The following is a 13772-nucleotide window of genomic DNA, read 5'->3' on the forward strand; positions in this document are numbered from 1 at the left end:
CAGATATGCCCCTTCCCTTTTCAGGCGATCAGGCAGAGTTCAGCACTGTCGAATCCGGTCGACTCCTGAGGGAGGGGCCATGAAGTATTATTTGACTGACAACCTCATGTTCAACAGCATCTATGACTTGATTCAACACTACCGAGAAGCCCATCTGAGATGTGCTGAATTTGAGCTTCGTCTGACAGATCCAGTGCCCAACCCCAATCCTCATGAATCAAAAGCGTATGTCAGGCTATGTGCTCTGGCTTTGTGCTCAGAATCGGATGTGCTTAGTGGGGATTCCATGTTGGGCTTAGTTACAGCCTCCTGGAGTGGCAGAGGCCCAGAAATGTTTGCATGCAGACATCTCATCCCATTAATAAGCAGATGTAGGGTGTGGAAGGAAGCACACAGAGCAGTTCTCTGCCTCAGAAAGTAAGGCAAATGGTGGAACCAGGAAAGCTCAATACTGGGTCATCCTTGGTTGCCCAAGAACCTTTGTTTCTCCTTTAAATTCATGCAGAGGGGCCTAGTGCTCTCTTAGCATCCACCTAATGGTTTCCAAATGCTTTACTTTTCTCTCTTACAGATGAAACAACATGGGGTTTGGTTTCCAGAGGTTAATTATGGCATGGAAACATTTCTTCTTAACAGAGTTCCTTACTCTTCTCTTTGAAAATGGAAAAATTCAAAGTCCTTTCCTTAGTTTTTATCCATACATTGAACCAAAGATTGGTTCCGCCTTCTGATGTTGAGAATGGAGGAAAAGAAACCTCAAAAAAGAGTCATTACTCTGCTAAAATTCAGGTTACCAAGCAGCTCATGTTGGATAATCCCTCTTGTTTTTTTGAAACTTTTCCTGCATTCCCTTGTGGGTCCTTTCCTTTGAGTCTTCCTTTGCTTTCCTTCGTTAAACACATACACATACATACATGCATGAAAACAACCAAATCCTTCTGGCTGTGCCCTCTGCCTTACATTTTTCAGGACAGAAGCTGCAGCTAATGTGCTATTCTATGATAACCAGCATGGCAGTTCTGGGCTGTATTGTTTTGTAACGATAAGCTGATTTATTCTGTGTTGCTTTAAGCAGACAAGCCATGCTGATGTTTTACCCAAGAATTTGATATGTTGCTGCATTCTTTTCCCTAAACTGCTGTCATGTGAGGCAAGATGGGGAAATCTAATACATAATTTATATGGTAATTTCTGAGACTATAATTTAGGAAACACCGCCACCAGTTACTCTGGCTGACTGGCAAGTTGACAAGCTTTAGAATCTCTCGTCTATCTTTCTCCCCCACCCGCCCCTAATGCCATGCTGTAGTTGGTACTATGATAGCCTGAGCAGAGGAGAAGCCGAAGACATGTTGATGAGAATTCCCCGAGATGGAGCCTTCCTGATTAGGAAAAGAGAAGGGGGAGACGCATACGCCATTACTTTCAGGTAAGTATAAGGGCAAAACTATGTGTAGGGAACAGTTCTGCTCATTGGGAGGTTAATAAGTAAGCAAAAATCATGGCATCTCCTAGGTATCCTTAAATAGGGCTTATATCTTCAGTGGATTTCTCTTGACTTTCTTGGACTCCTTATGGAAAGAGTGAATTTTGAAGAACTCTTCCCCATGAAAAACCACAAAGCTGTTAAAGTGATTCTCCCCATAATTCTTAGAGAACTGAGACTCTTTCTTTCCCATTGGTATTCTATAACTTATTTTGGAGAAAAGGAATGAGTTTGAAGGTTCTGTGGCTTCTGACTGCCAGAATCCCCCAACCTCTGACATAGGTGTGTCTCAGAAAATAGGGAAGAGTTCAGAAGGTATTGCAGTCATCACTGATTAACCCTTTGGTACAGTGTACTTTGTGCCTAAAATCTCAAGTTATTTATGACACAGCTATTAAGTATAAGATTTTGCTGAGGGGAGCATAGAACATGGGTAAACAAAAAAATAGATACTTGGGACAGACCACTTTTGTAACAGGAGTCTTCAAAATGTATACTGCTCTTCCCCAAAGGGCACACTACATGAGTCAACCCAATTCTGGCCCAAAGGTTTGGGTTCTCTTTTTCTCTGTTGCCTACAGGGAGCTTCACAGAGAGAGAAAAGCTGGTTTCTTCCTTAAGGCTATTAGCAATAGCTGCTACTTTCTCAAGCAACTAATGATAAAGATTAGAAGAGAGATGTTGACATAATTTGATAATATACAATTGCAACTTTGTTAGCAGAAGACTTACTATCTGGCAGTTCAGTGTTTCACAGAAGAATCAAAAGTGAGATCCATAATGGTAACCCCAAGGCCTGATATGTAACTACAGTGCCTCTTTAATTCTCAAAGAAAGAGAAAAATCACTGGCATTGTCTCAGTGTACTTAATCGTATTCTGATTCTCTAGAAATGGGGGACCTATGTGCATGGTCTGTATTGTGACTCCCTGTTACCCAGGATCCTTCCATCCCCCATTGATGTAGGGGAGCTGAGCTCCTTATTGCCTTTCGGGGACTGTTTGTATATATTTGTTCAGGGTCTTTGGTTAGGTCCTTTTCAGGTTTTTGGGGATTTGAAAAGAGGAAGTGTTACAAAGTGGATCCTGAGTTGCAGACACCACATTTTTACTATGTATGATCTTAGAAATGTGGTCACTCTGTCTAGTTGTACACATTGAAGCCCATCCACTCCTTTTCATCCTGTAGTCCCTGGGTGGCAGAGCTGGGATTTGAACCTCAGATCATCCAACTTCAAATTAAGCATTCTTTTCCATGCCCAGTGCTTCCTACTAGTTGGGAACCATTCTGAGAGTCCCAGGAATGCACTTCCTTTTTCTGGGGCCTGGTCTCTTCATGTTGATTGCTCTTTCCTCAGTGTTTCCTGGAAACACTGATTGATAGTGAAACTCCAAGTCTTAAAACACTGGTTGGGGAGGAGGGAGGGGAAGGGAGGGTTCTTTGGGGGACTACAGTCATTGTGGAAATTATAACTTTGTCTTCCTTTGAAATCCTGTCTCTCCAGAGCCAAGGGAAAAGTAAAACACTGCCGGATTAACAAAGACGGGCGCCATTTTGTGCTGGGGACATCTGCGTACTTTGAAAGTTTGGTGGAGCTGGTCAGCTACTATGAAAAGCACGCGCTCTACAGGAAGATGAGACTGCGCTACCCTGTGACTCCAGACCTGCTGGAGCGTTACAACACTGTGAGTGATCCTCCTCTCTGGGATCCAGTGCCAGACAGATGTTGTCACCTAATCAAATCTGATAGTCTCATTCTGGGTGGGCAGTCTGTTCTCTAAGTCTTTAAAGTTTTGAAGCCAAAAGCATATGATCTGCAGGTCTCAAGCCTGGCAGGAAAGTTAGTATCAAATTGTTTTGTATTGCTATATGCCTACTACCTTCACAGGGGATCATGGATCCAGAGCTAGAAGGGACCTTAGCGGCTCTCTAGACTAGAGGTGTTAAACCCACAACCCCAACACTCCCAAGTGAGGCCAGAACCTACTGAAAACTGAGGCCCAGGAAGATTTAGTGACTTTCCCCAGGTCAAAGAGATGGTAAATGGCCAGGCCTCGATTCAAACCTATTCTGACTCCAAATCCAGTCTTTCTCCCCCTCACATATGCCCAAATTTACAAGTCAAGGGGGTTAGTGGAGTAACATAACAGACTCTGATACCTAAGGCTATGACATAGGTAGCAAGGGCCTTAGCTCCTTTTCCTCTGCTCTTTGTTTAATAGCCAATTAAGTGACAAATAATAACTCGCATGGAGCTATCAGTTTTGCAAAAGGCTTTCTATATTTTACCTTATAAAATCACTCAATAGTGCTGCAGGGAAGGTACTATCGTAATATTATGATAAATATATTATAATGAATTTCAGCTTGACACCAGAGGTTGAGAGAGTTGCAGAGTATGGCAGGAAAAGGAGACAACATAGCATAATGGAGAGAGTTCTTGTTTCAGAGTCAAGAAGAGCTGGATTCAGGTCTTGCTTCTGCTGCACACTAGCTATGGGACCCGGAGCAAGTCACAGTCTCAGTACTTGAGACAACTCTCTAAGACTGTTAATTGCAGAACAGGTTCTGATCTTAAGAGATAGAGGAAGTTCAGCATCAGGAGCTCCCTCTACTGATGGAATTATAAACCTAGTTTTTAAAAGTGTGTATATGTGTGTGTGTTTACTCATATGCATATATGTATATATGTATATATGTATATATGTATATATGTATATATGTATATATGTGTATATATATATATGTATATATATATATATAGAGAGAGAGAGAGAGATATTGATAGATAAAGGTAAAATTGTTATTTGACCTATAGGAATGGGCCAAAGAAGATAAAAAGGGGCTTATAGAAATGACATTTTCTATAACAATTCACAGAAAATATCATGAAGCATCAGTAAATGGGGGAGAAAAGAGTGCTTTTAGAAAAAAGAATGCTATTGCACCCTAGGCCCTGGCTTGGCCTGCCACTGTGCTTGATGGCAAAGGGAAACAAATGAAGTCAAGACTTTTCTTAACATTGATCCAATTAGATGTGACGGACAAAGCTAGAAACAGGCATCCTTAAACCTGTGAGCCTTCAACATCCTTTCTACAGCTTTTCTCTTATCACTTCTTTCTCTCCTGGCTTCTTATCCCTGATTCACTCTAGCTCTAGCTGAAAATGCATACTTTTTTATTACTCCTTATGCCTCCCCCTTCTGTGTCTCCCTCCTCTACCTGTCAGGACCTCTTTCTTCTGTACTGTGAAGTGTGAATGAATTGTTTTCAGATTTCCTCCTGATATTTCTTACCTTCTCTCACCTCTCAAAATGTTAGGCATTCCCTGTACATCATTCCTGTTTGAGCTTCTCCTCTAATAATGAATGTCAGGACCTCCTGGTTGCTGTAGCTCTGAACTCAGCTTGGGATGTAGATCCCAATCCATAAAAGAGTATTTAAGAACAAAAAACAAGGTTTATGAAATGTGTTTTTCATAGGAAATCTATGAGGCAAGTAATATTAGCATTATCACCTGAGGTGGAGCAATGGATAAAGTGCTGGGCCTGGCGTGAAGAAGACCAGAGTTTAAATCCAACCTCAAATGATTCTGTTCAAGGCACTTAACCTCTCTCTGCCTCAGTTTCCTTATTTACAAAATGGGGATCATAAAAGCAGCTACTTCCCAGGGTTATTGGAAGGATCAAATGAGGTAATATTTCTAAAGTTCTTTGTAAACTATAAAGCACAGTATAACAATAGTAATGGTAGTTAACATTTACATAGAACTTGTTATCTGCCTGGCTTTATAATAAACAAATTCTATATTAGTGTTTAATCATTTCTGTCATGTCCAACTCCGTGACACCATTTAGAGTTTTCTTGGCAAAGATACTAGAGTAGTTTGTCATTTCTTTCTCCAGCTCATTTTCCAGATGAGGAAACTGAGGCAAACAGCGTGAAGTGACTTATCCAGGGTCACACAGCTAGCAAGTGACTGAGGTTGGATTTGAACTCAAGTATCCCTGACTCCAGGCCTGGTGTGCTATCTACTATACCACCTACCTGCCCCAAACTCTCTGTTGTTATTATCTTCATTTTATAAATGAACATGATAAGGCAAGGGTTATACGACTTGCCCAGTCACCTAGCTAATAAATGTTAGAGTCAGTATTTGAAACTTGAGGGAGATCAGAGGTTTCCCCTCTATTGTGTTTTTTCTAGGCTGGATGACCATTATTTATGTACGTTGTAGAGGGGATTCTTTTGTAGACATGGATTGGATTAAAAGGTCATTGAAGTTCTGTCTAACTGAAATTCTGTGATTTGGTGACCCCGAAGTCTAGCTCTGTTTCTGTTATACTACACTGTCTCATAGAAGCATAGAGGTTGTATATAGTTAAAGCTCCTATTTTCTAATTTCTCATTGTCTGTCTGTCTGTCTTTCTCTCTCTGTATGCCTGTTCAGCAAGTTTGTGATTATCACTGAATTCTACACTTGCCTTTCTCTGGACTGTATTGTTTTCCATGAAAAACTGCAAGATTTTCACATGGTCTGCTGGCTCCAGAAACATCTGTGATTCCCCCTCTTGTCTCCACCCATGACTACCTCCTGTGGGTCATTAACTCCCTTGCCAGATTCTATATATCCCTTCTGTGTTCTCCCAAGGGAGAGGAAGCGACCAGATGCTAATTGCTGTCGCATTATATGCAAAGTGTATTGGGAGATCATAGCATATTTTTCTTTTTAAAAATATTTTCTTAATTTCTTCTTTTCTAGGAAAGGGACATAAATTCACTCTATGATGTCAGGATGTATGTGGATCCCAGTGAAATTAACCCCTCAACGGTATAGTGCTTACTTTTCTTCAATTTTTAAGAAAATGTATTGTTCCTTGTTTAGAATGTTTGTGGAAAAAAATAAACATGGGAGAAATGAAAATAATTTTTTTCCCAGAATTGAGATATCCTACTGTAAGTTGCATATAGTCCCAATGCAGCCTTGGCTTGCTGAGATCCCAAGGTTTGATTAAGTAGGTTTAGGTCATTTGATTTATAGTTAAGTCCTTATAGTTTGGCCATACTAGTTGTTTGGGCTGATGATATTAGCTAAATTCTCTGGTTCTCTGACCTCCCATCCCACAGTGAGAATGTTAACTCTTGTTCCCTTGTCCATTTTGCCATTTGGATTCATACCCCAGTAGCTGCTGACCATAGCCTTTTCCTTGGCCATTCTGCCTCTAGCCCTATCTCTCATGTAGACAAAGGTTACAGAGGGATTTTTGTTATTATTTTGTCATTGGCATCTAGCACATGATCTGTGCTCATTATCAAAATTCTAAGATTGAATTAAAAAAATACAGTGATATTGTGTGGAAGTGTAAGAAATGAATTCCTAAAAACTGTGGTTGACTTGAGTGACATGTTAAATGTAGTAGGGAGTTTCCTCTTTGAAGGAGAAATGGGTAGAAGTGGCAAAGGGACAAATTTAGGTTTAATGTCAGGAAAAACCTTCCAGAGAACTGTAAAATGGGATGCTGTGGGAGGGGTGGCAGGTTCCTTCCCATGAAGCCTTTCAAGCAAAGGCTGGATGAGTGCTTATTGAGTGTGTTCAAAAAGGATTTCTCTTTTGGATAGAGTTTGGACTAACTGGTCTCTGAGTCCCTTCTCACTTAGAAATTCTATGATTCTGAATTGTTTCTTCACAAATTAAGACCCCTTTTCTAAGCAGAATAGTCTCCTCTCCTCTCCTTCCTCCCTAGTTTTGAAACTTCAGATTTAATAATGTTGAGTTGTTTAAAACCAAGAAGATCTACTAGTATATTTTATATTTATATAGTACCTTTCTCAGAATTCACTTACATGAGCTAGATTTTCACCAAGATGCTCAGAGCATGTAGTAGTAGGCCCTCTCAAGTCTACCTCTATGAATCTCTGAGGGGGGCAGAGTGTTTTTATCTGGCTCCCACCCCTGGAGGATCAGAACTGAGAAAAATCTCTTAGAGGAAGCCTATAGGAGTTGGGACCATAGTAATGAACTCACTCCCTTGAGTGCTATGCACTGGTCATACCTAACTCTAACCAAGGAAGTCTTCAGTAGGAATTCACACTGTATCATGGAAGAATCTTGCTTTTCTTGTCTTTGTCTCCCAGTCATCCTTTGAGGAGGGGACAGATTGGTGGAATTGTGTCCCTGTCACATGGGCCCAGATAAATTGCCTAAGTTGAGTAAAAGGATTTAAACGGCATGAATTAGGTGAAGGAACTGTTGCATTGCCAGAAAATACAGTTTCCTTGAGAATTTCCCAAGTCCTATCCCTGCCAGCAGGGATGTGGAGCTGACTTGACCATTTCCCATGCTGTTTTTCCCTTTATGCATGTGCTAGGAAAAGGGATGACGACAGCTGCTAATTCTCTTGCTGTCAGTGTTTAGATGAATACTTCAAATCCCAGCAGCTCAACATCCACACAGGGAAGTACTTAGGCAGCATTGGCCCCTCATGCCAATAGATGTCACTCCACAGCCTTGAAGCAAAGCCTTCTCAGTCTTAATGAGAAAGAAGTCAAATGGCTCGAGAAGCTGGACTTATCGATTGGGACCTAACCAGCCTCCCCTCTGTTCCCTTCATCTTTCCCTGTCTCCCCTCCCCCTCCTCACCAATTTCTTTTTCTTTTCATTAAAAGCCTCAGAGAACCGTGAAGGCTTTATATGACTACAAAGCCAAGCGTGGGGATGAACTCAGCTTCTGTCGGGGGGCCCTCATCCACAATGTCTCCAAGGAGCCTGGTGGCTGGTAAGGCTATGCCCCACATGGGCTCCCCCTGCTTCAGAGCTTTGTTGAAACATCCTTTGGCTCCTAGGAACCATGTTAGGCTCAGGACTGGGCCCCCTGTACCTTCTCCCTGTAGAGTGGCCATGGGGAGCTTGAGAAGTAGGGTGTGCTCTGTTACATAAGTTCCAGTTCAAGGGCAGTTCTCCAGGTCTGGTTGGACAATGCCCTTTGGCCTCTCAGTGCAGATTGGTGCTGGTGACTTTGTAGGCCAAAAGGTGTCGGGAATGCCCTTGCCAAGTGAGCCTCTCTGAAAATGGGGGAGTGGGAGAGAAAGCCACTTCTTAGCCTTTAAGCATTTGGGTTTGGGGGATGATTAGGGTCCCCTCTGTTACAGGTTTTTTCCCTTTTAAAAAAAATCACGTTTTTATTATTGTTTTGTTCATATATTACCATAATATCTAAATATATCCTTTCCTCCTCCCTAGTAAGCTATTCCTTGTAACGAGGATTTAAAAAGAAAGGAAAAAATCAATTCAGTAAAACCAATCGACATATCAATATATACATACATATACAAATATATATATACATGTATATATTTGTATAGTTTACATGTGTTTATTTGTATGTGTACATATATTGATATTTGTATACATACATATGTGCATATCTGTATATGCATGTATATTTGAATGTGTATCTATGTATACTATGTATGTGAGACTCAAGAGAGAGCAGAAAGCATGGGGCTGGGGTGGGTAGTATCACAAGGCCTTTGTTTTACCTTTGGGAAGGGCTCAATTTAACCAGTAATGATTAGGTGCCTACTATGTGCAAGGCCATGTGCTAGGCACTGGAGATGCAAAGATGGGAAAAACCACATAGTAGCTGCCCTCAAAGGAGCTAACAGTCTAATAGGGTATATAAGACAACGGAGCTAACAGTCTAATAGGGTATATATGTTAATAAGTCTGATACCTGGTTGAGTGTGATGGGTTAAAGGAGAAATCCCTCCAAAACACATTAGGAAAATCTGAGGCATAAGACAACACTTTTAGAGTGGAGATGGGGTGCCTCTTGTTCCCCTCAATCAGCCCCACCTCCCTACCCTTCTGCCCAAGAGCACCGGTAAAACTGGTTGTTCTGCAAGTCTTGTCATCCATCTCAGTTTATCCATAACAGCTCAGACCTTTGGCCTTCAATTCTGAAGTATTTTAAGAGTTTCTCTTCAGCCAGATAAGGCATCAAGGCAGGGGCAGAGGAAGAGAGAAGAGTGATCTTCAGTCTTTTCAGCCACATTTCCCTTTGGAAATCGTCATCCCTTGCTAGCTCTGGCTGCCTTTGACCGGGTAACCAGCTGCAGCTTTTATCTCACCAGGGAACCAGCACAACAGCTGGGGAAGTAAATGGCTGTGCAGGGATCATTAATACCCTTCACACAAAGGCTTAATAGTACTGTGCTTTATTTAGGTGGAAGGGTGATTATGGAGGAAGGATTCAGCAATATTTTCCATCTAATTATGTGGAGGACATATCAACAGTTGATTTTGAAGAGCTGGAAAAACAGGTGAGCCTAGATAATGGTCATGTGGAAGTTGCCTGTCCCCTTTCATGAACTGCACAAATAGATGGAGCTAACTTGAGCCACCATATTGTTCTTGCAGAGATTCAACACGATCAAAATATAATTCAGTGAATTCATTATTTTATTTGGTCACCAAGCTTTTATTAAGTGCCAAACATTGTGCTAGGCTTTAGAGATAGGGACAAAAATGAAACAATCCTTCCCCCCAAGGAGCTTTCATCTATTATGGTGATATGACATGAAGACAGAGGGTGAAAACAAAATATATGTAAAATAAATCCAAGGTAATTAGGGGAGTGAGGGGTTGCTAATCCCTGGAGGAATCAGCAAAGGTCTCTTATTGGAGGTGGCACTTGTGCTATACCTTGAAGAAAGGGAAATCGGGTAGAAATGATGAAAGCAAAGATTCTAGGCATGGAGAAAGTCCATAACAGAGGCATGGAGGCAAGAGAGGGAGTGTGGTATATGGGGAATTCCAAGTAGGTCATTTCAATTGGAATAGAAAGTGCATGAAAGGTAGTAATGTGTAGTGAGTCTTGAGCAGGGTAGTGACATAACTAGATCTATGCATTAGAAATATAATTTTTGGAACTGTGTGGAGGATGGATTAGAGAGGAGAGAGACTTGAGGCAGGGAAACCAATTAGGAGGTTATTAAAATAGTCCAAGTGAGAAGTGATGAAGGCCTGGATTATTCTGGAGTCACTCCAGCCAACCAATTTTGTTTTAATCATGTTGTCCTGGAAGACTTTGCATGGACAGCATAGCTTTTTTTTTCAGATGGAAAATGACCATGGTAGGAACCTGTGCCCTGCATAAAGTAATCTTCTAGATTAAATGCTTCTATCTCAGGTAATCAGGCATTAAGTATACCCTGAGAGTAATTAAGGTAGCAAGTAGAACTGAGAGGTGACTAAGGTCTGAGATGGATTAAAGTTTAGTATAAGGGCTCATCTATGGTCTAGCATTCTGTTGACTGGAAGGTCCCAATAACCAGAGCTCCTGAGTTTTACCACACAGTGAAAAATACTACAGTGGAAAGAGTTCTGGGTATGTAGTCAACAGGTCTGGGTTTAAATTCTAAGTCCATTGCTTGCTGCCTTAATGATCCTGGACAAGTTACTTATTCTGGATGAGCCTGTTTCCTAATCTGCTAAACAAGGAGTTGGACTAGATGACCTGTATGATTATTTCCAGGTATAAATCTAGGATCTTATGAATAGTCATTGGTATTTATAATGATGACCCTTGTGCCCTGTAGGGCTGAAACGGTGTCCTGAACAATCAGAGGAAGACTACATTAAGATGCTTGTTGTTCTAAGTGTAGCCTCCTAATTCTTGGAAAATTGGAAAGCCATATCTTATACATATAGGGCCTGCACATGACAAGATGCTCCATTCCACAGTCATAGAGGGTGACGAAGTTGGAAAGAGCAGATTAGTTGAAATGGCTCCAAATTTCCTTTGGAGTTCACGAGGCACATTTTTGCAAGCTGCAAAATGACCCACTGTGAATGTTTATCAGGTCTCTACTAGCAACAAGGTCACTACAAACTCTGAGCCTTGTTCCTTCTCCATATCCCTATGGACATATTTATCCTCTAATGAGGAGGAATTTTAAACAGGGCCATGGTCAGTGTCTCAGTTCGGTGGTATAATTTTGAATCTGGTTGTGTTTTGAGCATCCTAGTTAAGAGTAATGTGAATTGTTCTCAAGGTTTTCTTGAAACTATTCTTGTTTCTCCACAGATTATTGAAGATAACCCTTTAGGATCTCTGTGCAGAGGAATCTTGGATCTTAACACCTATAATGTTGGTGAGTGAACATCAAATCCTGATCCTCATTGTTAAATCCTATATATCCTTAGGATTGTTGATGAGGGGAACCTGGTAACTTTTGTGATTCCTAAGTTCCATGGCTTATTCTGACCTCCTGTGCTTTTCTAGGAAGTGACCAAAGGAATTGGTGTGAAGGGCCAAACAGCATTTGTTGGTTACAATAGCTCATGGGGAGGGTGACCAGTGGATATGAGAATGAACATTGCATTAGGAGATGTGGGTTCCCTTAAAGTTTTGTGATTCCTGGTGTTCCCTTAATAGATATTTTTATAGGTAGTTTTCATTATTTTTCAGATAGATTTTCATTCTTTCCCAAAGTTTGAGGCAAGCCAGCTCATTTCAGCTTTAGAAAGGAAAGGGGTTATTTTTTGGTTGTTGTTAATAATGCCTATTTTCACATTAAACATAAAGTACTTTGTAATATTTTTAGGGCTCTGTTTTTCAATTCAAAATATATCATGGATTTAATGAATAAAACATATGCTTATATATGTGTATATAAAAATATGTGTACAAAGGTATGCATATACATGTTTATATATTTAGAAAAATCTATACATGCACACATGCATGTGTATACATATATTTATAGCTGTATATGCATGTACACACATACACATACATGTATACACATATCTACACATACCTACCTACATACATACATACATATATCTTTTACTGTGCAGAAATGTGTCCTCCCTAGCTGCCTTAAGTGTGAACAGAGAAAAAGAAGCTTCTGGGAATGTTGGGAGCTGAAGGCCAGGAGGAAAAATCAGCTTTTAAAATATTTAAATTTTAAGTAGTGAAAATTTGACAGACTATTATCTGTCCATCACCATGAGCTGGTGACTGAGCAATGCTCTTTAAGGGGGGAAACCCCTTACTTCTGCCATGGGATTATATCTTTCATTGACACCGCCCCACCCCTCACTTCAGACAGACAGGCATGTTTTCATACATGTCTTTCTTTGGGTGGGTGATAATCAATGGTGTCCATGTTCTTGAATAATCATGTCCCATAAGGAGTGCTGCCCCTTGGGAAGGTGACTTGGGGATTGAAGTGGGGTTCGGGTAGTATGGCTGACTCTGGCTTCCTGAAACACTTTTTTTTCTCTTCAAGTGAAAGTACCACACGGAAAAAACCAGAAACCATTTGTCTTCATTCTGGAACCCAAGAAACCCAATGATCCTCCTGTAGAATTTGCAACTGACAAAGTGGAAGAGCTGTTTGAGTGGTACCAGAGCATCAGGGAAATCACCTGGAAGAATGCCACAGTGGTATGGAGCTTTGCCATTTGGGTTCGGCTGGTGGGGGTCTAAGGTGACAGCCAAGGCCGTTGAGTAGTGGAACTGTGCCCTGAATTCCTGCTATTACTGCCAGCATTCACAGGGAAGCCTCTTGGCTTTGGGTCAGACCATTTGAGGGGCAACTGCGGACCCTGGTGAGCCCTAGACTGTCATGTGGCGAGAGAGAAGCTGCCACCTTAATTTTATGGCTTAATAGGTTCTAAACATGTGGACAGAATATGATAATTAGATGGGCCCTAACCATTGAAGAAACTTCTAAGTTAGAAATCATGAGTGTTGAGTTGATTGATTATGTATCTGGAGATGTTTGGCGAATACTAAAATCATTATCTAGGTAGGAGGGATGGAAAGGTAGATTTTTAGTTGTCTGCCATCTTTTCTCCTTGCCATATAAATGGAAAGGAACTTTGAGAAATGACCATTTTCAGAAATGTTGAACATTAAATATTTTTGGAATAGCAGAAGGATGGGTAATTTCTTAGGTACAGTTAAGCACAAACCAAAGCAGTACTTTGATGGAACTTGTGAAAGCCCTGTTTCGTCACTGAGGTTTTTTCTTATCATTAAAATGCATTTTATGATAAGTTTATTGATGCCCCCAATCCTAGGCAGAACTTCACCTTAGATGGTCTTGAGCCTTTCAAGGGACCAGTTACTGTTTTCAGGCTGCAGTGGGTGAGTTTCTAGCAATAAAGCAGTATCAAAGGATCATAGATTTAAAGCTGGAAAGGACCTTAGAGGCCATTCAGTCTGATCGCCTTATTTTACAGATGAGGAAATCGAGGCACAGAGCGGTTAAA

General features: G+C 40.9%; 1 protein-coding gene across 1 annotated transcript in view; it reads left to right on the plus strand.

The window, feature by feature from the left end:
* Window positions 1-13772, plus strand: part of PLCG2 (phospholipase C gamma 2) — a 176491-nt gene that overhangs the window by 135480 nt on the left and 27239 nt on the right. The window contains exons 18-25 of the mRNA XM_043987636.1: window positions 25-225; window positions 1310-1429; window positions 2991-3171; window positions 6249-6317; window positions 8153-8262; window positions 9712-9808; window positions 11575-11641; window positions 12785-12942. Coding sequence (XP_043843571.1) covers window positions 25-225; window positions 1310-1429; window positions 2991-3171; window positions 6249-6317; window positions 8153-8262; window positions 9712-9808; window positions 11575-11641; window positions 12785-12942 — 1003 coding nt within the window. The remainder of the gene's footprint in view (window positions 1-24; window positions 226-1309; window positions 1430-2990; window positions 3172-6248; window positions 6318-8152; window positions 8263-9711; window positions 9809-11574; window positions 11642-12784; window positions 12943-13772) is intronic.

This window comes from Dromiciops gliroides, chromosome 2, assembly GCF_019393635.1.
Source record: "Dromiciops gliroides isolate mDroGli1 chromosome 2, mDroGli1.pri, whole genome shotgun sequence".
Taxonomy (NCBI): Eukaryota; Metazoa; Chordata; class Mammalia; order Microbiotheria; family Microbiotheriidae; genus Dromiciops; species Dromiciops gliroides.